Raw genomic sequence first — 23,220 nt, 5'->3', positions numbered from 1 at the left:
CTGAAGTACAGTGGTGGAAAGTAACTAAGTATTTCTACTCAAGTACTTGAGTACAACCGTCTGCAGTGTGGTAGTGACAGGTTAACCATCTGTAGTGTGGTAGTGAAAGGTTAACCTTCTGTAGTGTGGTAGTGAAAGGTTAACCTTCTGTAGTGTGGTAGTGAAAGGTTAACCTTCTGTAGTGTGGTAGTGAAAGGTTAACCTTCTGTAGTGTGGTAGTGAAAGGTTAACCTTCTGTAGTGTGGTAGTGACAGGTTAACCATCTGTAGTGTGGTAGTGAAAGGTTAACCTTCTGTAGTGTGGTAGTGAAAGGTTAACCTTCTGTAGTGTGGTAGTGAAAGGTTAACCTTCTGTAGTGTGGTAGTGAAAGGTTAACCATCTGTAGTGTGGTAGTGAAAGTTTAACCTTCTGTAGTGTGGTAGTGAAAGGGTTAACCTTCTGTAGTGTGGTAGTGACAGGTTAACCTTCTGTAGTGTGATAGTGAAAGGGTTAACCTTCTGTAGTGTGGTAGTGACAGGTTAACCATCTGTAGTGTGGTAGTGAAAGGGTTAACCTTCTGTAGTGTGGTAGTGAAAGGTTAACCTTCTGTAGTGTGGCAGTGAAAGGGTTAACCTTCTGTAGTGTGGTAGTGAAAGGTTAACCTTCTGTAGTGTGGTAGTGAAAGGTTAACCTTCTGTAGTGTGGTAGTGAAAGGGTTAACCGACTGTAGTGTGCTAGTGAAAGGTTAACCTTCTGTAGTGTGGTAGTGAACGGGTTAACCTTCTGTAGTGTGGTAGTGAAAGGTTAACCATCTGTAGTGTGGTAGTGAAAGGTTAACCATCTGTAGTGTGCTAGTGAAAGGGTTAACCTTCTGTAGTGTGGTAGTGAAAGGTTAACCTTCTGTAGTGTGCTAGTGAAAGAGTTAACCCTTTGTAGTGTGCTAGTGAAAGAGTTAACCCTTTGTAGTGTGGTAGTGAAAGAGTTAACCCTTTGTAGTGTGCTAGTGAAAGGTTAACCTTCTGTAGTGTGGTAGTGAAAGGTTAACCTTATGTAGTGTGGTAGTGAAAGGTTAACCTTATGTAGTGTGCTAGTGAAAGGTTAACCTTCTGTAGTGTGGTAGTGAAAGGTTAACCGTCTGTAGTGTGGTAGTGAAAGGTTAACCTTCTGTAGTGTGGTAGTGAAAGGTTAACCGTCTGTAGTGTGGTAGTGAAAGGTTAACCTTCTGTAGTGTGCTAGTGAACGGGTTAACCTTCTGTAGTGTGCTAGTGAAAGGTTAACCTTATGTAGTGTGGTAGTGAACGAGTTAACCTTCTGTAGTGTGGTAGTGAACGAGTTAACCTTCTGAAGTGTGGTAGTGAACGGGTTAACCTTCTGTAGTGTGGTAGTGAAAGGTTAACCATCTGTAGTGTGCTAGTGAAAGGGTTAACCTTCTGTAGTGTGGTAGTGAAAGGTTAACCGTCTGTAGTGTGGTAGTGAAAGGGTTCAAATGTGTTATGTTTGGTTTCAGTAACATCTCTGCAATGCACTTTCAACATGTCACCCATGTCTGTGGCACAGGGAGGAGGTCTGGGCTAAATCTACCACACAAGAAGGGAGAGTCATCAAACCACACGTGGAGGAGCCGCTCTAACGGGATCAGGGACGCACTACGGACAACAGAGGGAACGAGGTGTCATTTCTACTGAGGGCTGGATTTTTTTGGACACAACGGATTTCCTCTTGGTACCACAGGAGACATCCGTACTACACAGTGGGACTCTCCTAGGACCAGTCGTACAGACTTGGATGAAGCTTTAGTCCCAGGCTTATAGAGACATCTTTCCTCTTTAGAACACATTTTCTCAAGACTCAGACTAGGGCTTAATCCAAGTCCCAGGAGGGAGGGGGGGGGGGGGGGGGGACAGTTTATGCGTCAAGTCTGTGTTTAGTTTTTAGTCACTTAGGGCTGGTCGACACTACAAGATTTTAGGACCAGATTTCGGCAATAAGACTTTTTTGAACACTTTGTGCCTGTTTGTGTTGCTTTACATTCTTTTGTATTAGTATTTCAATTTCAATCTTTTAACTTCAATGTCTTTTGTCGTTTGTGTAAAAAGGGAAAATATCAATAAAAATATCAAAATAAAATAAAAAATAAGACTTTTTTGAAATTTTGGTTAGAAAAGGTTATAAATAGGGATGTCCCGATCCGATCACGTGATTTTCAGAAGATCGGAATCGGGAAAAGAAAATCGGGAGTTAAATTTCTTTTTGGTGCACCATTTTTATAAGTGAAAAAAAGAAGCTATATATACATGCTGGATATAATGGATATACTGTTAAAAAAAAACGCCTTCAGGTTCAACTTGCATTTTTTCTTTTCTTTTTTCTTAATGCATTGCCGAAAGATCGGATCGGGAAAAATCGGTATCGGCAGATACTCAAAATCACATGATCGGGAGCAAAAAAATGCAATCGGGACATCCCTAGTTATAAAATAAGGAAAATATCCATTCGTCCATTTTCAAATATGGCCTATTATTTGGTCTGTTCGCCCTGGAGGGGGCGGCGGTGTGTAGCCGGTACTCGATTAGCGACAGAAATCCTGTAGTGTGAGCCCAACCCAGAGTGGCGGTCAGCGGTCCGGTGTCGGTGGTCTTACCTCCACCAGCTGGGTGTTTGTAGAAGAGCAGTGACCATGGAGGAAATGGTGATGGTGAGACACACAGCACACCCACAATGAACGAGGGATGGGATGGAGGGATGGAGCAAACCAGGGAGGGAGGGAGGGAGGTGATCGAGGAGTGCAGGTGGGTGAGAGACAGTGGGTATTAGGGGGTAACAAGGTGGAGAGAGAGAGGGACGGGGAGGGGGTGGAGGTGAATCGTTTAGGATGGATGGAGGGATGAGGAAATGCAGATGGGGGGGGGGGGGGTAGGAGTGATATAATTTGGTTCAGTTTGATGGGGTGGGGGGTGGGGTGGGAGGTGGAGAAAACGATAACAATGTGTTAAAAATCGGTGACATGCAAACAGTACAAGTTGCCGGGCAACCGGGGCGCCGACAGTGGCAACAGTCGGCCTGCCAATCAAACCCCGATCTGATGAAATGAGGTGCATGAATGTCTCTATAAGAAAACTACGGTGAAGATATGGTGTTAATAATACAGTAAAGATATGGTGTGAATAACACAGTAAAGATATGGTGTGAATAACACAGTAAAGATATGGTGTGAATAATACAGTAAAGATATGGTGTGAATAACACAGTAAAGATATGGTGTGAATAACACAGTAAAGATATGGTGTGAATAATACAGTAAAGATATGGTGTGAATAATACAGTAAAGATAAGTAAAGATATGATGTGAATAACACAGTAAAGATATGGTGTGAATAATACAGTAAAGATATGGTGTGAATAACACAGTAAAGATATGGTGTGAATAATACAGTAAAGATATGGTGTGAATAATACAGTAAAGATATGGTGTGAATAATACTGAATGATGGATTTGATTAAATCTTACCGAGGCAATCGATCTAGGCTGCGAAGCGTGACAAAATACTACTATGGTATCTATGGATTTTGGTGGAGATAATTTTCTAATTATATGACATTTTACACAATATATAATCCATATAATAGTCACAATTAGTAAGGAATTTGCACACACAAAAAAAAAACAATCTTTAACTGAACTAAAACATGGTCTTTTTAGTGCATCCAAAACACACACAAAGACGTAGACCGCATGCGGTTATCATTTAAAAAGGCCTTCTGTCTGATCCGGGACAAAAGAAACGAGCTTTAAAAACACAACAAGGACCTTCCCCAAACCAAGCGGTAGCTGCATCCATCCCCCCCTCACCTGTGCGGACTGCGACATGGCCTCGTCCAGGCCCGCGGCGCGGCCCTTCACCTCCTCCTTGATGGCCAGGTAGCGCCTCTCCGCCATGGTCACACGCTGCCTCACGCCCGGCCCCTCCTGGAGGCTCAGCTCGGCCATCTGGGGCCCGATCTTCAGCAGCTTGTCGATGTGGGGCTTGTGCTCCGCGATGGACTCCCGCAGGAGCTGGAAGGCGGAAGGGAACGCGGAGAGAGGGGGATGATGATGTTAGCGGCGGGTCGGTCGGGACGAGGAGAGAATATTTAGTCGAATGAGAAATTAACTAGGAGCGATTCATCGATTTCATTACCATGCGGTGCCGTCTTCAACACCAACCAAGTGGAGAGATGACACACAATACCGTAATTTTCGGACTATAAGCCGCGCCTTTTCCCCCCATTTTTCGACCCTGCGGCTTATATAACGGCGCGGCTTATATGTGACTCGACGTGACCAAACCCGAAAATGTAAAAATCGAAATATTGCTTTTTTGACTGCATTGAAATGTTATTTATCTGTTCCCTTATTTGCTAAACTTAATACAACTTGTAAATGAGTTAATTCTTGTTATTTGTCCGACAGTATTGTGTCCCAATGCTAATTACATATGGTAATTAAACATTAAAACACCTGCGGCTTATAGTCCAGTGCGGCTTATAGTGCGAAAATTACGGTACATAAAATAATTCATGGAAATATACTAAAAAGCAATTTATGACCGGTAATAATCTCTCTGGCTGGTAGTTTTTTTTAAATCTAAAGCTAAAAAGGGTGAGGATACTCATTAAACATTTTGAAATATTCAATTGAAATAGATTTTTCTGGTAAATTAATGGTTAATGATTAATCGACTAATCGATAAAAGAATCAACTGCCCTGTCCCCCAACCACCGCCCTGTCCCGTCCCTCTGTCCCCCGCCTCCCCCAACCACCGCCCTGTCCCATCCCTGTCCCCAATGTCCCTCTGTCCCCCGCCCTCTCCCGTCCCTCTGTCCCCCGCCCCCTCTCCCGTCCCTCTGTCCCCCGCCCTCTCCCGTCCCTCTGTCCCCCGCCCCCTCTCCCGTCCCTCTGTCCCCCGCCCCCTCTCCCGTTCCTCACCCTTATCTGTTCCTGCTGCAGCCGCAGGGCGTCGGTGTCGATGGCCGCGGGGGGCAGCTGGGTGATGAGGGTCTCCGTCTCGCCCAGCCAGGGGTCCAGCTCCTCGTAGGTCTCCCAGAAGCGGGACACCAGGACCTGGGCCTGCTCCAGGGCCGAGAAGCGCTCGCTGTGGCTCCGGCCCACCGCCTCGTAGTGATCCCTCAGGCAGCCCGTCTTCACCTGGGGCACGAGGAGAGGGGGAGGGGGTAAATGTACAGGTCAATTAATGTTAGGAATTATCGTGACTTTAATGAATCTGTCTTTCTGACTCCTGTGTGTTGTTGTGTGTTGTGTGTTGTTTCCACCGGGCAAACAGACGACTGACAGACAGACAGATAAATGATAACATGAGCATACACACAAAAGCACCTATTACACACGTACACTGCTGCTATTTACACTGTAGAATAACTTTTTACATTTGATCTATCCACTGTCTTTTACTTTGTAAAAATACTGTAAAGTTTTCTTTTTTTTTGTGCTTGCATGTAATTTTAGCCATCTCAATTGTTAGTTTCATTATGCATTGTGTGTCGAGTACTGACTTTTAATAATTTTGTTTTGCAATAAAAATTGTTTTTGTATGTTTTTTTTGTGCGGACCCCAGGAAGACTACAGTAGCTGGTTGCTATGGCGCCAGCTAATGGGGATCCGTAATCAAATCAAAATCTAAATCTCTCTCCGCGTGGTCTCACCATCAGGGCGTCCCTCTGGGCGTCGCTGCAGGCCTCCAGGATCTCGTCCCGGGTGCCGAGCAGCTGGTCCACGGTGTCCTTGTGTCGGATGATGTCGATGTTGAAGGCCCTCTGCACCTGCATCTGGGCCACGGTCACGTCGGGCTGCAGGCTGAGGGGCCCCAGGGAGGTCAGCTTGCGCTCCGTCTCGCCCACCCAGGCCAGCTCCGCGTCCACCGCCTCCTCGTACTGGACAGGGGGGGGTTCATGTTTAGTAACGGTGTGAACACGCTGGCACTGATTCTCCAGAGTGACTGTTCCAATAGAGCAGTGGTTCTCAAACTACGGGTTGCGTAATGTTAATGTTATGGCAACATATTTAGCCTAAATATGCCTCATTTTATAAATGTGTATTGATAACATAGTGCCGTAATAACATTTTCTAATAAATATGCATGATCAAGTTCAACAACGTGTGCTTTTATTTTGATATTCCTTAATTCCACGTTGAAATTACGCGATAGATTAAGTGTGGGGTCCCCAAAAGAAATCCTAAATAAAATGGGGTCACGGTATGAAAAAGGGTTGAGAACCCCTGCAATAGAGTGAAGTAAAAATACTCTTAAAAAGGTGCTATGAATAACGTTCAGCCACTAGATGTCGCACTAGAGCACCGGCGTGTCATTAATCCAATCAATTGCATTCCAGGTGGGGAAATGGGAACATTTCATAACAACGTTAATTCTTTAAAAAAAAAACTTTATTCCACACCTTTCTAAAAGCTCTGTGGATGTATTATTTTTTACAAGATTACTCTACATAGAAATGTTATCTATAACTTCTATAGCACCTTTAACATAATGATAACAGGTTATCAACACCATAGCAGCGTTTAATAAAGATAAGTAGTTTAATATACAAAAGTTATTTGGTTCTTACATTGGAATACATTTTCTTACAGGTAGTTTGAAGACTTATTTCCATCAACTTCATACTATTTTGCACCATCACTCCTATGAAAGCCCATCCTCCTTCCATAAAAACCTGATTATTAATAATAATAATAATAATTCATTACATTTATATAGCGCTTTTCTCAGACTCAAAGCGCTTTTACAACGTATAGGGTTAGGGAAATTGCCTCCTTCACCACCACTGGTAGCACCCAACCTTGGGCTACGCAGGCTCAATGGCTGCCATACACACTGGCACCCGGCACACGTCACACTACACACAATGGCTGAACGGCTCAGGGGACAGGGATTGATATCAGCCAATTATTCTCAACATCAAACGGACTCGTGTTCAGAAACGAGCCGAAGTCGCCCGCCCGCCCGCAGTACCTGCTGTGACCTCTGGATGGCGGCCTGCACCAGCTGCACGCGCTGTGTGACCGTCTCGTCGGCCTGGCGGAAACGCTGGTTGGCGTCGGCGACCAGGCGGTCAAGGCCCTCGCGGGCGCGCCACGGCACCAGGTCGAGCAGGGCGCTGCCCACCTCGTTGACCGTGTCCAACACCAGCCGCTTCTCTGCCGACACCTTTTTCAGCTCCTAGAGGTTTCACACGGAAGGAGGAAGAAGAAGGAGAAGAAGAAGAAGTCTTTAATTGTCATGCAGCGAACACACACATGTAAGACTGGCGACACACAGGAACACACACACAGAAACACACACGCACGCATGCATGTTCATCAGTTCTGCATGTTTTGGAGAACATGCAAACTCCACACAGAAAGGCCCGGGTACCTGGCTACCCGCCAACCTGGTCCCCCAAGCGGGAATCGAACCCAGGACCTTCTTGCTGTGAGGCGACAGTGTTAACCACTACACCACCGTGCCGCCAGAAACAAGGAGATGGACTCCGAACTAGTAGGCAGGATGCAGCGAGTTGACTCTGTAACCTGTTGTTTCAGCTATAGCCGACTGACTCACCATCAGAGATAACAATAAAAAAAATTAAATATCTGTAGCATCTGTAACGGTTCATATTAGATCATGACAGCTGTTGCTGAGAGTGGTTTTACAGGCTACCGTACTTTACAGACAAATAAACAAACTTGCGGATACAGTACATGCATAAACATAAGCTCATCGCACACACACACACACACACACACACACACACACACACACACACACACACACACACATTAATACTTTATTTGGTTCCACAAATTATATTACAGGGAATCAAATATATCGGGGCCTAGCAGCACTGAACACTTAAGGGTACACATAGCACCTCCTTCTCCACGCGGCTAAGCTGCCAATAATAGCTGAGACAGAGCAATATTTGGCAATTTGTTTGGCTTTTCTTTTAGACATTGCAGCAATTCTCAGTCATGGTGTATTTATATACATGGCCAAGACTTCCGAATACAAGTACACTATATTACACTACACACACGCACACGCACACGCACACACACACACTCATGCACACACACACACCTTCTGTCTGTCCTGGTAGGCGGTGGGTGCGGCGTCGGGGTCCGCGCTGCTGAGCTCGGCCTCCACGGCGTCCAGCCACTGGCTGAGGTCCTGGTGGGCGGTGTGGAAGCGCGTGGACAGCTGCAGGGCCTGCTCCAGGGTGCGGAGGGCCTTGCTGCTGCAGCCCGTCATCTCGGCGTAGCGGCACTTGATGCCATCCAGCTTCTCCTGGATCAGGAGGACCTCCTCGCCTAGCGGGGGCGGGGCGGGACACACACAGCTCAGCATATTATTGAGTGAACATTCCTTTACTTACTTTTTAACTTACTTCTTAACCCTTTCACTGCCGCACTACCAAACGGTTAACCCTTTCACTGCGACAATACACAGGAGGTTATAACCCTTTCACTGCCACACAACAGCAGGTTAACCCTTTCACTGCCACACTACAGAAGGTTAACCCTTTACTAAAAGGGTAAAGGGTTACCCTTCTGTAGTGTGGCAGTGAAAGGGTTAATTACTGGGGAGCTCCCGTAGCTCTCCGCATATCTCGGCGCTATATTTCTGCGTCGGGAAAACCGTGCTCGTCACGGATCTGGGGGACACGAGTTCGATTCCCGGACCCGCCGTCATTTCTCAGAATGTCTTCCCCTGCTCTACATCCCATTTCAACCTGTTTCTGTCGGTCATGCTTGACCAGAAAAGCGATAAACGCAAAAAAATAAAATAAAAAAAAATAAAGTTAAAAAAAAAAAAAAAAAGGTTAATTACTTTTTTCTTTTTACTGTATGTAGCACACTCTCAGGGGCTCATACAGAAACAAGCATTGCATCATAAAGTATTCTGTATTTTGTTGTGACAAAATAATAAACAAACTTGAACTTGAAACACAGAGGTTGGAGGGCTAGCTAGAGAACTCAGCTCACACACACAGCGCACAGGTTGGAGGGCTAGATAACCATTTATCAAACCTTTGGGGTTCGTTAATGTAAATGTGCCGTACTGTAAACAAATACCTGTGTTTTTCTATTTCAGGAAATATTGATTGGAGTTCTCCCTTTTAAAATGCTACAGGCCATTAGCAGACACAAGATATCCAACAGTGGGCAGGGGTCCGGTAGCAGTGGGCCATCATATACAGGTCAGGATGAGAATCTTTACAGGGGACCTATTGTGAAAATACCTGTTTCCTGTGTTTTGCATTTAATTTTTACTGAGACATTTTTTTAATATGTGCATTGTGCCTTTTCTGCAGTTCAGCTGTGACCCTCCCTCTTGAACTGAGCCGTTCAGAATTGCAGCCACAATCGCTGTAGTTAATAAGACCTTGTATGCACGTATAATGTGCGTGTGAAGATATCTTGATAAAATGTGCGGCACCCACGTAAATCTTTTCTACCTAAAATTGAACCTAAACGTTTCTTTTAGGTTGTTTCTGGTAAGATTGCTATGCTATTGCTGTATCTTGAGTCATATTTTTATCAGTAACGTTTAGTCCGAAACTTAGATGTGAATTTTGCGTTACAGGCTCGTGCACCACTGCTAGATGTACGATAATTATGGTATTTGTACGATAAAAGCGACTTGCTTGTTACAGGCACAGAAACAACCTGTTGAGAACAGGACTGAAACAGAGGGGTATAGAGGTTGCTAGAAAGCATAATCTAATCTTTTTTTTGACACAAATGACGTTTAGGGGACCTCAAAGTCTGTTGAAAAGGACTCCAATATGTCCCCTTTAAGGGTCAAGGGTCACAGGTTACCTGTGGTCTGTTTGAGAAGAGCCTGTCCGTTCTTAATGGCCTGATCCACGGTCTTCTTCCTGCTCACTATCTCCTCGTTCAGAGACTGGAGAGAAGAGGGAGAAACAAGACAATTATCGTATAGAAGGAGACAATGACTCCGCCCCCTACAGGACTCTAGTACATCATACCTGTAATCTTTATCTGAGGGTCAATACCAGCTAATGTTACACCAATGGAACCATTTGTTCATTCATGGATATTCAGTATAATAACTAATAATCCCATCATCTGGACGAAAAACGCAGTTCAGCTGCATTCTGTTCAGTGTAGAATGTCATACCCGAATAGTTTTTAGCCATATTTATATATACATATTGATACTATGATATAAGATTTTGAATGACGGAAAATAATAATAATAAATAAATAAATAATAATAGAAGGACAAATTTATAAAATACAGTTACTGTAATGTGCATTCTGCCCTCCACATTTCCTGTGGTGCTTTTTTCCTATTGCTAGGTTTTTAGTGAGTTTTTCCTTACCTTCGCGTGGGGTATGTCTGTACATTCTATTTGGGATTTCCTGGTGTTTTTGTCTTTGTTTTTGATTTATTGTGATGTTTCTTCTTGACTTGTTTAAAGAAGACGTGTCCGGCCCATGGGGACATTAACGTGTGTTGTCGGCCCTTACAAATACATTGTATTTAATTAGTGTGTGTGTGTGTATGAGGTCGTACCAGGGTGTGTTTGTGCTGCAGGGTCAGTATCTGAGGCTCGTAGCTCTGCACGGAGACCTGCGACAGCCTCTGCCCCACCTCCGCCAGCCAGTTCAACACCTCCACCTCGTCCTCGCCGAACAGCTGGGCGTTGGCCAGCGCCTGCTCCAGCATGGCGGCGCGGCGCGAGCACCAGTCGGCCAGCTCCGAGTGGCCCGAGCGCACCGCCCCGACGCGCTCCCCTAGCCACGTGCGGTCGGCCGCACAGCTGAGGGGCGTCAGGGACTGGCTGAGGGACTCCAGGCGGTGGACGACGGCTCCTTGAGAGGACACGCCCTCTTGGAGGGCCTGGGGTGTGTGTGTGCATGCGTGTGTGTGTGTGTGTGTGTGTGTGTGTGTGTGTGTGTGTGTGTGTGTGTGTGGTGGGAGAAATCAATGGATGGAGGAAAAACAATGGGGGGAAAAACAACAGAAACAGAGAAACAAAAGGGTAAAAATGTGTGAACATGCAGATAAATAAATAATAAACATGAATATGAATGGAAAGTATGGAACAACTGAAAAGACATGACAACTTAAATCACAGAAAACATTTTAAAATCAAACAATTTGATGTCAACTCAAATGCATAAGTGAAGCAAGGAATCAAATCATAAAAGGGTAATGTTGGATTGTGAAATGAGTGTCTCTATGAGTGTCTCTATGTCCTCTCTATGAGTGTGTCTATGAGTGTCTCTATGTCCTCCCTATGAGTGTCTCTATGAGTGTCTCTATGAGTGTCTCTATTTCCTCCCTATGAGTGTCTCTATGTCCTCTCTATGAGTGTCTCTATGTCCTCTCTATGAGTGTCTCTATGAGTGTCTCTATGTCCTCTCTATGAGTGTCTCTATGTCCTCTCTATGAGTGTCTCTATGTCCTCTCTATGAGTGTCTCTATGAGTGTCTCTATGTCCTCTCTATGAGTGTCTCTATGTCCTCTCTATGAGTGTCTCTATGAGTGTCTCTATTTCCTCCCTATGAGTGTCTCTATGAGTGTCTCTATGTCCTCTCTATGAGTGTCTCTATGAGTGTCTCTATGTCCTCTCTATGAGTGTCTCTATGAGTGTCTCTATTTCCTCCCTATGAGTGTCTCTATGAGTGTCTCTATGTCCTCCCTATGAGTGTCTCTATGAGTGTCTCTATGTCCTCTCTATGAGTGTCTCTATGAGTGTCTCTATGTCCTCCCTATGAGTGTCTCTATGAGTGTCTCTATGTCCTCTCTATGAGTGTCTCTATGAGTGTCTCTATTTCCTCCCTATGAGTGTCTCTATGAGTGTCTCTATGTCCTCTCTATGAGTGTCTCTATGAGTGTCTCTATGTCCTCTCTATGAGTGTCTCTATGAGTGTCTCTATGAGTGTCTCTATGAGTGTCTCTATTTCCTCCCTATGAGTGTCTCTATTTCCCCTTTGCAACTGCAAGCGTCCCTTCTCTTTGATCACGCAGGGAGGACGTTGTATCACGTTATGGTTACTATTTCATGCTAATTCTACGTCTAGTTTTATGATTATTGCTGTAAATGAGAGCTATGTGATCCGAGCGCATGTGGTGTTGAAGTGGCGTAGAGTGTACAGCCAAGGGATGCAGTATTTTGATCCACAGAGTATTATCGATCAATTGAGGCGCCTCTCATTTGTGACTGGGGTCCGAGCGCATGTGGTGTTGAAGCAACATAAGAGCATAGAGCTAATGGATACAGTATTAACAACTTGTTAATTCATAGAGCATAGAGCTAATGGATACAGTATTAACAACTTGTTAATTCATAGAGCATAGAGCTAATGGATACAGTATTAACAACTTGTTAATTCATAGAGCATAGAGCTAATGAATTCAGTATTAACAACTTGATAATTCAGCTAATGGATTCAGTATTAACAACTTGATAATTCAGCTAATGGATTCAGTATTAACAACTTGTTAATTCATAGAGCATAGAGCTAATGGATACAGTATTAACAACTTGATAAGTCATAGAGCATAGAGCTAATGAATTCAGTATTAACAACTTGATCATTCATAGCTAATGGATTCAGTATTAACAACTTGATAATTCAGCTAATGGGTTCAGTATTAACAACTTGTTAATTCATAGAGCATAGAGCTAATGGATACAGTATTAACAACTTGATAATTCAGCTAATGGGTTCAGTATTAACAACTTGTTAATTCATAGAGCATAGAGCTAATGGATACAGTATTAACAACTTGATAAGTCATAGAGCATAGAGCTAATGAATTCAATATTAACAACTTGATCATTCAGCTAATGGATTCAGTATTAACAACTTGTTAATTCATAGAGCATAGAGCTAATGGATACAGTATTAACAACTTGATAAGTCATAGAGCATAGAGCTAATGAATTCAGTATTAACAACTTGATCATTCATAGCTAATGGATTCAGTATTAACAACTTGTCTATTATATACAAATATTATGTCTGCACTTTATGCATTGCTTATATTCTGTCAATTCTCTGCTCATTTTATGCCCGTCTATATTTATGCCAATTTTATGCTCATGTTATGCCTATGTATATTTTGCGTCTACATTACTGCTGTGAAGCACTTTGGGCTACAGTTCTGGTATGAAAGATACAATACAAACAATGTTTATCATTATCATCATTATTATTATTATTATTATTATTACTACCAACTGTACGTATGCCAGTATCTCTCGAAGGCCTAGTTCACGACGGGGACCCTGGAAGTGATTTCTCTCGGCTGTGACTTAGTATTTAGTTTAGTATTTTACTTAGTATTATCAGAACCCTTTCCCTAAGATCAACAGCTGTGAGAGCCTCCCAAGGACGTAAACACGCATGTAAACATGTAAAACGACACGGTACCTTGTGCTTGGTGATCTGCTGGGTGATCTTGGCGGTCTGGGTTCCCATGGGCTCGGCGGAGCTCAGGCGCCTCTCTGTGGCGCTCAGCCAGTCGCCCAGCGGCTCCAGGGCCTCGTGGAACTGAAGGGCCAACACCTGCAGCTCCTCCAGCTGCCTCTGCCTGGAAGGCGAGAGTGGGAGAGTGTGAGGAAGAGGAAGGGGGAGGCGAGAGGGTGAGGAAGAGGAAGGGGGAGGCGAGAGTGGGAGAGTGTGAGGAAGAGGAAGGGGAGAGGGGGAGAGTGTGAGGAAGAGGAAGGGGGAGGCGAGAGTGGGAGAGTGTGAGGAGGAGGAAGGGGAGAGGGGGAGTGTGAGGAAGAGGAAGGGGGAGGCGAGAGTGGGAGAGTGTGAGGAGGAGGAAGGGGAGAGGGGGAGTGTGAGGAAGAGGAAGGGGGAGGCGAGAGTGGGAGAGTGTGAGAAAGAGAAAGGGTGAGGCCGTTTGAGCCTCATAAGATAAGGTAAGAATACATTTTATTTTCCCAGAGGGGAACATTTACTAGGAACATCAGTGCCGCATCAGTCTGCGATAACGGTGTAAACAAAGAAGAAAAAGATATATATATATATACAATCATTCATTTATTCAGTTAGTAAAAATGACTTAATATGACAATGCATAGAGACATACAACCATAATTCATAAGTAGGTAAACTAATTTCAAAAGCTTCAAAAAGCTTCATATTGCACCTTTCCCTTGAATTGCACCTTGCCCTAATTCAATTGCAGCCAGATTTGGACTTGGACAAGATAGAGGTGACAGTCCACTGTTAAGTGGCACCTCAAAGGAATAGACCTCTAGTGTTATTTACTGTAGGAGAGCGATGGATGTAGGAAGGAAGGAGAGCTTGTAGCGGTTGCTCTTGTATCTACTTGCTCTGAACCGTCTCCCTGAGGGAAGAACTTCCTATTCAGGATATGGATGTCAGATGTCGTTCAGATCCTTACAGATTATGAAAGTAGATCATGTACACTTTCAAATTATGCTTATTTGAATGTTGTTAAACCTCAAGTCTCAAAGCAGAGACATTTGAGAGATTGTCTGCTATTTAACACCTTGGCAATCAGGTACTAAGTGTGAACAATAGGTCTTAAATCCACCCCTAACCACTCCCCCACTGGATTAGCTGTTATTTGTCAGTGACTCAACTGTACTTGGGTGGAAATAGCTGATATACAAGCTGAACTACAAGCGCTCCCTTGTAGTTAAAAAGTAACCTAAAACCTTGCAGTTTTTAAGCCAATAGAGATATTCAGACAGATAACTATATAACTATATCAATAAAGGAATATCTTATCTCTTATCTTATCTTAGTTCCGAGATGTTTAATGTTATGTACGTATAATCTAATTGGTGGATTCAAATAAAGCGTTTAGTTTACTGTATTGCATCGCAGTATGAAATTAATGTTAGAGAACATTTAGCAGCAAAAACATCTCTGAAGAAAACACGGATGTGTTCAATATGTTTATAAAGATGATCCGTGTCTCCGGTAACTTCCTGTTTGAAGACTATATGGTCCTTATCTGAGCAGCACCGGCCCTCCTCTGAACAGGTTTAGCGCGTGGACTCTCATGTTAGACTGTGTTTATAGATGAAGCAACAGTGTTTATGTTTGTGTGTTTATGTTTGTGTGTTTATGTTTGTGTGTATATGTTTGTGTGTTTATGTTTGTGTGGTATGCATCTGCTTTGTGTTTGTCTGGTATGCATCTGCTTTAGACATTATACAGCTGTGTAAATACTTCAGACGTCTATATTGAAGGAAACCTTGCGTTCTACCATCTAATTTAGGAACTTGGGGGGGGGGGGGGGGGGGGAAGCGTGTGTGCGCGTTGAATTGTCTGGATTCAGGAGGTACTGCAGGTTTCATTCAAATTCAAACAATGAAAAACTTGTGGCATGAAAATATTGTACCATCCAACCTGTTGACGAGTGAATGAGAACGTTCTGTCATCAATCAGCAAGTAAACTGACTTTTTATTCAAATGTTTATTTAAAGAAATGTTTCCTACCCTGGTGTGTAAGTGTGTACCTTGCATGTACATAAGAGTATGTGATATATAGGATATATGATACATAATAGTATGAGATATATAGGATACATGTACATAAGAGTATGTGATGTATAGGATATATGATACATAAGAGCAAGGCTTGACATTAACATTTTGGCTCACCAGCCACTGTGGCTAGTGGTTTTCCAAAGTCACTAGCCACTCAGCATTTTCACCAGCCAAAAATCCCTGCGCTCGCACCCCCACCCAAAAAGTAATAAATATAGGTTTTGGACAATGTAACTGCATGCATTTGTAATAATAAGATGTTATTTGAACAGAAACATCTAAAATAACATCTAATCCAAAATGTCAGTAGTGTGGTGTGTGCTAAAATAACATCTAATCCAAAATGTAAAATAACATCTAATCCAAAGTGTCAGTAGCGTGGTGTGTGCTAAAATAACATCTAATCCAATAACATCTGTCCCCACCCGTCCATCCCACCCACCCAGACGGTCACACTTTACATTCTCTGTTCCTGTGTAGCTATTTGTGTAACGACAGTATAACAAGTATTATACAACAGGCAGGTCCGATCACGCATTGCGATTGGTCGACGAGAGCGTTCTAAAAACCGTGATTCGTGATACACTCACGGTTAAAACACCATGAATATACCGCTGCGCTGGCTTTGGAATGTTGTAGAAAGTTTCAACTGCCATTCATCAAACGGAGACCGTCAACATGACCTACTCCGCGTTTGATTTAACGTTCCCCGTTAACTATAAACGAGTGGATAGATATAGAGGACGGGCCTACATCTAACGGTATTCATAAAAACAGCATTATTAGACGGTTAGGTGGCCGAGCGGAGATTGCGTTCGTCACCAGCCCCGGAGCTGAGCTGGATTTGCCTGTTCGAATCCAGCTCACAGCTCCGGGGTTGTCACCAGCTTGGCTGGCCGTCTGCACTGATACAATTGGCTGTATCAGAGGGTGGGAGAAGCTGGCGGGGTGGGTCCGGGTCGTTGTAAACAGCGACTCCTACAGTTCGGTCGGGGCTAAGCGCGGATTGGACGTGAGGGGGATAGTGTGATCCTTCCACACGCTACGCCCTCTCAATGAGAATCCGCGCTGCCAGGTGAAAAGAAGCGGTGATTGGCTGGACGTGTGTCGGAGGAAGCACGTGGTAGCCTCCACTCTCCCAGATGATCTGACTGTGGGGGGTAAGTGCGCAGCGACCAGGAAGGGACTGGGAATTGGCATACGACTAACATTGGGATGGGAGAAAAATCGGAGGAAAATGGAGGGGGAAAAAGACCAATAATAAAAAAAAAAAAAAAAAAAAAAAGCATTATTAGACGTGCCAATCCAATGACAGATGAGCTGGACGCGCTGGAGAAAAGCCGCAATTAATCCTTCAACACCACCAAGTCGACGGCCTGGGCATTGAACTTGAACTGTCCGAGGTGTCGACTTTCGCTTGCATTAGACTAATACATCATTTGTTTGCGAAAAGGTCACCCGCCAAAGTGGCTGGTCAGAGTGACGGAGTTACACGCCACTGCCGAATTCTACCCGCATTTGGTGGGTGGCGGGTGTTAATGTCAAGCCCTGCATAAGCGTATGTGATATATAGTTTATAATGATACATAAGAGTATGCGATATATAGGATACATGTACATAAAGAGTGTGTGATATATAGGTTATATGACACATAAGAGTATGTGATACATAGTAAACATGATACAAAAAGAGTATGTGATATATAAGTTATATGAAACATAGAGTATGTGATATATAGCTTATATGAAACATAAAGAGTATGTGATATATAGGTTATATGAAACATAGAGTATGTGATATATAGCTTATATGAAACATAAATAGTATGTGATATATAGGTTATATATATAAAGAGTATGTGATATATAGGTTATATGATATATAAAGAGTATGTGATATATAGGTAATATGATATATAAAGAGTATGTGATATATAGGTAATATGATATATAAAGAGTATGTGATATATAGGTTATATATATAAAGAGTATGTGATATATAGGTAATATGAAACATAAAGAGTATGTGAGACATAGTAAACATGAGAGGGTAATTCTACCTGCCGCCAGCCTTGCCCAGCAGCTCAGTCCACCTCTCCCCCAGACTGTGGAGTTGGGTCTGGATCTTGTCCCGGTCCTGGTGGTCTGCCGTGGCCGCGATCCTCTCCCCCTCCGCCTGGATCATCTCCACCGTGGGCCTGCGGTCGTCCAGCAGCCTCTGGAGGAGCTGGGGAACGGGGAGACACACAGACACACACACAGGGCTTTGTTATGGACGCAGTATTCCATGAAGCTACAGCCCCAGGCCTCAAGTGGGTTGCGGGGGGAATGTTTCTGGTGGCTCCCCACATGTGACAAGGGTACTAGGATTTCATAACTAGGATTTCATAAAGAAACTACTGTTATTCAGACTGGGTGGCATGGCGAGACTCCACTCCTAAAATCTGGCGTCTTCGGCTCGAAATGTTTGAAAACCTCTATTATAGAGTATGAGTATAAATGGTATATGCAGTCTTTAGGGCTACACCAACAACAACAAACACAGGGCTAGATCCACAAAGAATGGATTGCACAGTGCTAGTTGCACCCTACTTACAATTCATTATAAATTGAAAATGGGGGACCCTGGTGTAAACAAGACGAAAGTCTTTCTCTGGTCTGCATCCCCTTAACAATTGTGTGTATTGAGCCTTACTGTATTGTACCCATTCTGCAATCTGTTCATACAATTTTCAATCAATCAATTCATAATGAATTGTAAGTAGGGTGCAACTAGCACCGTGCAATCCATTCTTTGTGGATCTAGCCCACAGTATATATACAGTTAAATATGAGCCAGAATGAGTAAGAAAAGAAAGATAGTACCAACTCATTCTACTGTATGACATATTAGATTTAGATTAAAATGTATTGCCATTATACAGCACAAGTACAATACGACGTAAAGAAGTTTGGCATCCAACCAGAGTGCCATTGTTAACAGTAAACTGAAATTGTTGGAGCCATATTGCTTATTATTTAAATGTTTTCTTTTTGACCATCATGTGTTGATATTTAGATTTAAACTTATTCTATATTCTATATTGTGTATATTATGTTTATAATGAAACAGAATGATGGCTCCCCCTATTGGTATGGAAATGGTAGGCCTAATGGTTAGCTAATATACAATGTATTGTGAAGGTAAACAGTTTTGCACACATTCATCTAGTTTGACAGTTATTGAGAGTGAATGAGTTTGAATCCAGCCACCGGTGATGTCATCGAGGACATTCAACCCTTGTGTTGTGTTAATCTGTTTTTGAGTCTTTGGACATGTGTGAGATTACAGTGTATGTGCAAAATAAATCAGCGTTGTTTTTTGGGTGAAGTGTGCCTTTAAATCTGCCAATCGATCAGTCAAAGCAGTATGAATGTACAGGGATGGATTTTCTTTGCACAAAATGTTAACATTCCACATTTCAGTCCCCCCCCCCCCCCCCCCCTCCCCTCCTTCCATACTGTGTCCTACTTTCTGTCCTAAGCCAGTGGCAGCCACTCAGAGGAGACCCTGGAATGCGTGTATCCATAGCTTCCTCTCTCCCCTGACCCCCATGTGACTCCGCTATCCGTCGCGGATGTACATGTAAACAGGCGTGATTGATCGCTGGCCGAGTCCACTCCGCACTTACGCACACAAACGCGGGAAGTGTGTTTTGGATAAACAGGGAAAAGCTGAGTGCATGTGTGTGTGTGTGTGTGTGTGTGTGTGTGTGTGTGTGTGTGTGTGTGTGTGTGTGTGTGTTATCGGACTCTCAGTTTCTCTGAAAACAATAGTAATCCCCCTGTCTGTGTATGTATGTGAGTGTGTGTTTGAGTTGCCAACCGGGTTTTTTTTTTATGCCAGGAGGACGGATCATTGTGACAGTGTGTGTGTGTGTGTGTGTGTGTGTGTGTGTGTGTGTGTGTGTGTGTGTGTGTGTGTGTGTGTGTGTGTGTGTGTGTGTGTGTGCGTGTGTCCCAGTCACATTATGGAGGACATCTGAATATAAGCTGGTCAAGCTAAAGGCGGTGGCAGAGAGGAGGATGAGGAAAAAGCTGGATGCTATACTGGAAAACCCCTCCCACCCCCCTCTATGAGGAGCTACGCAGCCAGGATGAGGAGCACATTCAGCCATAGACTTATCCCCCAACGACACACCACAAATCTCCTCTGCCAGTCTTTTGTGCCAGTAGCCATCGGGCTGCACAACCGTGGGCACGCACTGCTGCCAATTGCTGGAGAACTAACGGCTGGTGAACTTGAGAACTGTTAGTACTGTCTGACTCTTAATAATAAACACTGCACAGACTCTGGCGCAGTGTGTTACTATGGTTTGGACCATGTATACCATCATCCCTATTACAACTGTCTGATTGAATCCTGCCAGCATCTACTGTTCACTACTACAACTGTTATCACTATTATCATTACTACTTGCACCTTGTTCTATGTTCTATTATTATTACTACCTATCCTACCTGTACCCCCCCCCCCCCCCCCCCGCCCCCCCCCCCGCCCCCCATGCTGCTATGACACTTGAATTTCCCCAAGGGGATTATTAAAGGATCACTTATACTTATAAATAGTTCAATTCAGCCCATCTAGAAGAAAGTTGATCTTCATGAATATTAACTTTAATAAGTTTGATCCCCCGTATTGAACTAGGTCAGCTACATTTATCACAAATAAGGTCATGAAATGAGTCAAATCTCTCAGTCTTCTCATATCACATCCCTTCGTCCGTCCCCCTTTCCCTCACATGTGCTGTAAATAAGAATAGGTTCTTAGTCAACTTCCCCTAAGGGGTTAATGAAATGAAATGAAATATATCTGTCGCTCCCTTTTCTATCAACCATCCCTCCATCCCTGTCCCCTCTAACCTTCTATCCATCCATCAATCTTTTCATCCACCCATCCCTCCGTCATTCAATCAATCCCATCCATTCCTCTGTCCCATCTAACCTTCTATCCATCCCTCCGTCTCTCCTTCCCTCCCTCCCTCCCTCCCTCCATCCCCTGCTCACCTTCTGTTCCTGGATCTGGGCCTTGACCACCCGGTACTCTGCGGACGGAGGTTTCTGATTGGCCACCAGCTCCTCTGTGTCACTCAGCCAGCTCAGCAGAGGCTCCAGGGCATCCTGGAATTTCCCACAATGCAACAGGGCCTCCTGAAGCTGAGCGATGCGCTCTGCCACCTGTAGAGGAGAAGGACCAGGGTCGCTTTAGCGGAGGAGGTCAACAACTCACACAACAAGATATACACGTGACCACCAGGGGTCATCAGGAAGTGGATGACGCAAAGTCAATGGGGTCAAGCCCCTGTCTGTTCAAGCTGACTGAAACAAGCTGAAACCTGGTTCCCAGTGCACACGATATATATCGTTTTCAGTTAGTTTCGGTCAGCGTGTACAGACAGGGGCTTGGCCCCATTGACTTTGCATCAGTTTGTGGCTAACGAAGCGGCGCTGCGGGTGTCCACACTATGAATTGAAAATGGGGGACCCTGATGTAAACAAGACAAACGTCTTTCTCTGGTCTGCATCCCCTTAACACTTGTGTGTATTGAGCCGTACTGTATTGTACCCATTCTGCAATCTGTTAAATAAAGTTTTCATTCATTCATCCAGTATGAAGGACACCGTGGTCCGTGCCGAGAAAGGACTCTACCGACCAGACAACATCAGTGGTGAGTAGTGTACAGGGTGTGAACTATCCCTCTAAACTGGTTGAAGAGAAGTGACTGGAATGTCCGATTGAGTCTTCCTCTGTGCCTCCGACCTGAGCCGTCACACATTGAAGACGCCAACGGTAACATGCGGTTCATATGAAGCTCAGAAACCCTCCCCCATCATGTCTATTTCATTATCTATTCTATTTTATTCTATTATTACTTGTATTTTTTGCACAATCAAGGCGGGCATGGCCACCTTCATTTCACTACATGTCTCGTGTATGTATGTGACTAATAAATCACTTGAATCTTGAATCTTGATCTTCTGTGTTTCCCCAGGCCCGGGTCATCAAAGGGTTAGGAGGAGAACAATAGACCACATTGCCTTTGCATCGTTATCAGCACACAGGAGGATTCTGTTGGAGTGGAAGAGTCACCATCAGCCCCCAAAGAGTCCCTATGGCTCAAAGACCTCATGTTCTTTTTACATTTGGAGAAAATTAAGTACGACCTAAGGGGGTCTAGTGAAAGGTTTGAAATAGTTTGGGGCCCTTTTATTGATTACATAGCTAAGCTAAAGCTACAGGACAAATTAGGAGGAAAGGATGGGTGTGTGATAAGTGTTTTTTTTTTTTTTTTTTTTTTTTACTTTATTTTTTTTGCGTTTATCGCTTTTCTGGTCAAGCATGACCGACAGTTGTAGAGTGAAACGGGAGGGAGAGCAGGGGAAGACATTCGGCAAATGACGGCGGGTCCGGGAATCGAACTCGGAGTCAACCAGAACCGTGACGCAGCACGGCTCCTCCCGACGCAGAGATAGCGCCGAGATACGCGGTGAGCTACTGGAGCCCCCCCTGTGATAAGTGTTTTTATGTTGTTATCTGTTTGGTTATTTCTTTTGGTGTGTATTTGTAGGATTAGGTAGGACTGGGGAGGGGGGGGGGGGGATACAAAATGTGCCATTTAATATGTATTGTATTTCATTGTACCGTAATAATTAATAAATACAGAAAAAAAGAAAAAAAGAAAAAAGAAATCCCACACAATCCATAGTAATCCCATTACATCGTCTCCATGGACTTGGTATACACCACAGCGTATTTGATGTCGAAGCACCATAGAGCATACAGCCAAACCGAAACAGTATTAAAGCGCGACTGTGATCCGAGCGTATTGTTGTGTTGAAGCGACAGTCAAGAGATACAGTATATTATAATACATTATCGATCAATCGAGGCGCCTCTCATTTGTGACTGGGGTCCGAGCGTATGTGGTGTCGAAGAGACATAAGAGCATAGAGCTAATGGATACAGTATTAACAACTCAATTCATTGCCACTAACCCTCTCCATCATCACTAACCCCCTCTTTAAATAAAGGTTTGAAATGAAAAGTCTGAATGTGGTGCTAAAGCAATGTCCAAATATGAGACAATTCAAACTGAATTATAAAGAAACGATGTTCACGAGGTACAGGGATGAGGACGGGATTTGACATCCACGGGTGTTTACATTTTAATTTTATTTCTTTCATGTTTTACATATATCATTTTTGTTTTTTGTTTTGCATATATATATATATATATATTTTGATTTTATATTGTTTGTATTTATTTACCTGTTCGAAATAAAGATTTCAATCAATCAATCAATCAATCAAAAGACACTGGTGCTTCCAGACACACAGCGCCACACACACGCAGAGCGCCGTACCCTCTTGTTGAGTGAGTTCCAGCGCAGGTTGGTGGTCTCCAGGTCGTGCTCCAGGGCCTGCGTGTCCGTGTGTTTGCCCGCGCTCTGGATCAGACCCTGGCCCACCGCGTTGGCATGCTGCAGCTTGGGCTGAATGCTGTCCACCTGCTGTCTCTCCACGGCCTGGTGGCACACAGAGACAAGGAGAGGGAGGGGCTTTAATAATAATAATAATAATAATAATAACTTTATTTGTATAGCACTTTTCATACAGAAGTTGCAGTTCAAAGTGCTTC

General features: G+C 43.8%; 1 protein-coding gene across 1 annotated transcript in view; it reads right to left on the bottom strand.

Annotated features, from left to right (window-relative positions):
- Positions 1-23,220, bottom strand: part of macf1a (microtubule actin crosslinking factor 1a) — a gene marked incomplete at its 5' end in the record, with an annotated part of 316,154 nt that overhangs the window by 74,793 nt on the left and 218,141 nt on the right. The window contains 11 exon segments of the mRNA XM_084311883.1: positions 3,830-4,033; positions 4,946-5,164; positions 5,680-5,907; positions 7,002-7,208; positions 8,109-8,338; positions 9,851-9,935; positions 10,572-10,898; positions 13,442-13,601; positions 17,602-17,768; positions 20,588-20,758; positions 22,946-23,107. Coding sequence (XP_084168009.1) covers positions 3,830-4,033; positions 4,946-5,164; positions 5,680-5,907; positions 7,002-7,208; positions 8,109-8,338; positions 9,851-9,935; positions 10,572-10,898; positions 13,442-13,601; positions 17,602-17,768; positions 20,588-20,758; positions 22,946-23,107 — 2,160 coding nt within the window.

Source organism: Notolepis coatsorum (assembly GCF_963971535.1).
Source record: "Notolepis coatsorum genome assembly, chromosome: 4".
In the NCBI taxonomy this organism is placed as follows: domain Eukaryota; kingdom Metazoa; phylum Chordata; class Actinopteri; order Aulopiformes; family Paralepididae; genus Notolepis; species Notolepis coatsorum.
This window is presented reverse-complemented; position numbering and strand designations above follow the sequence as displayed.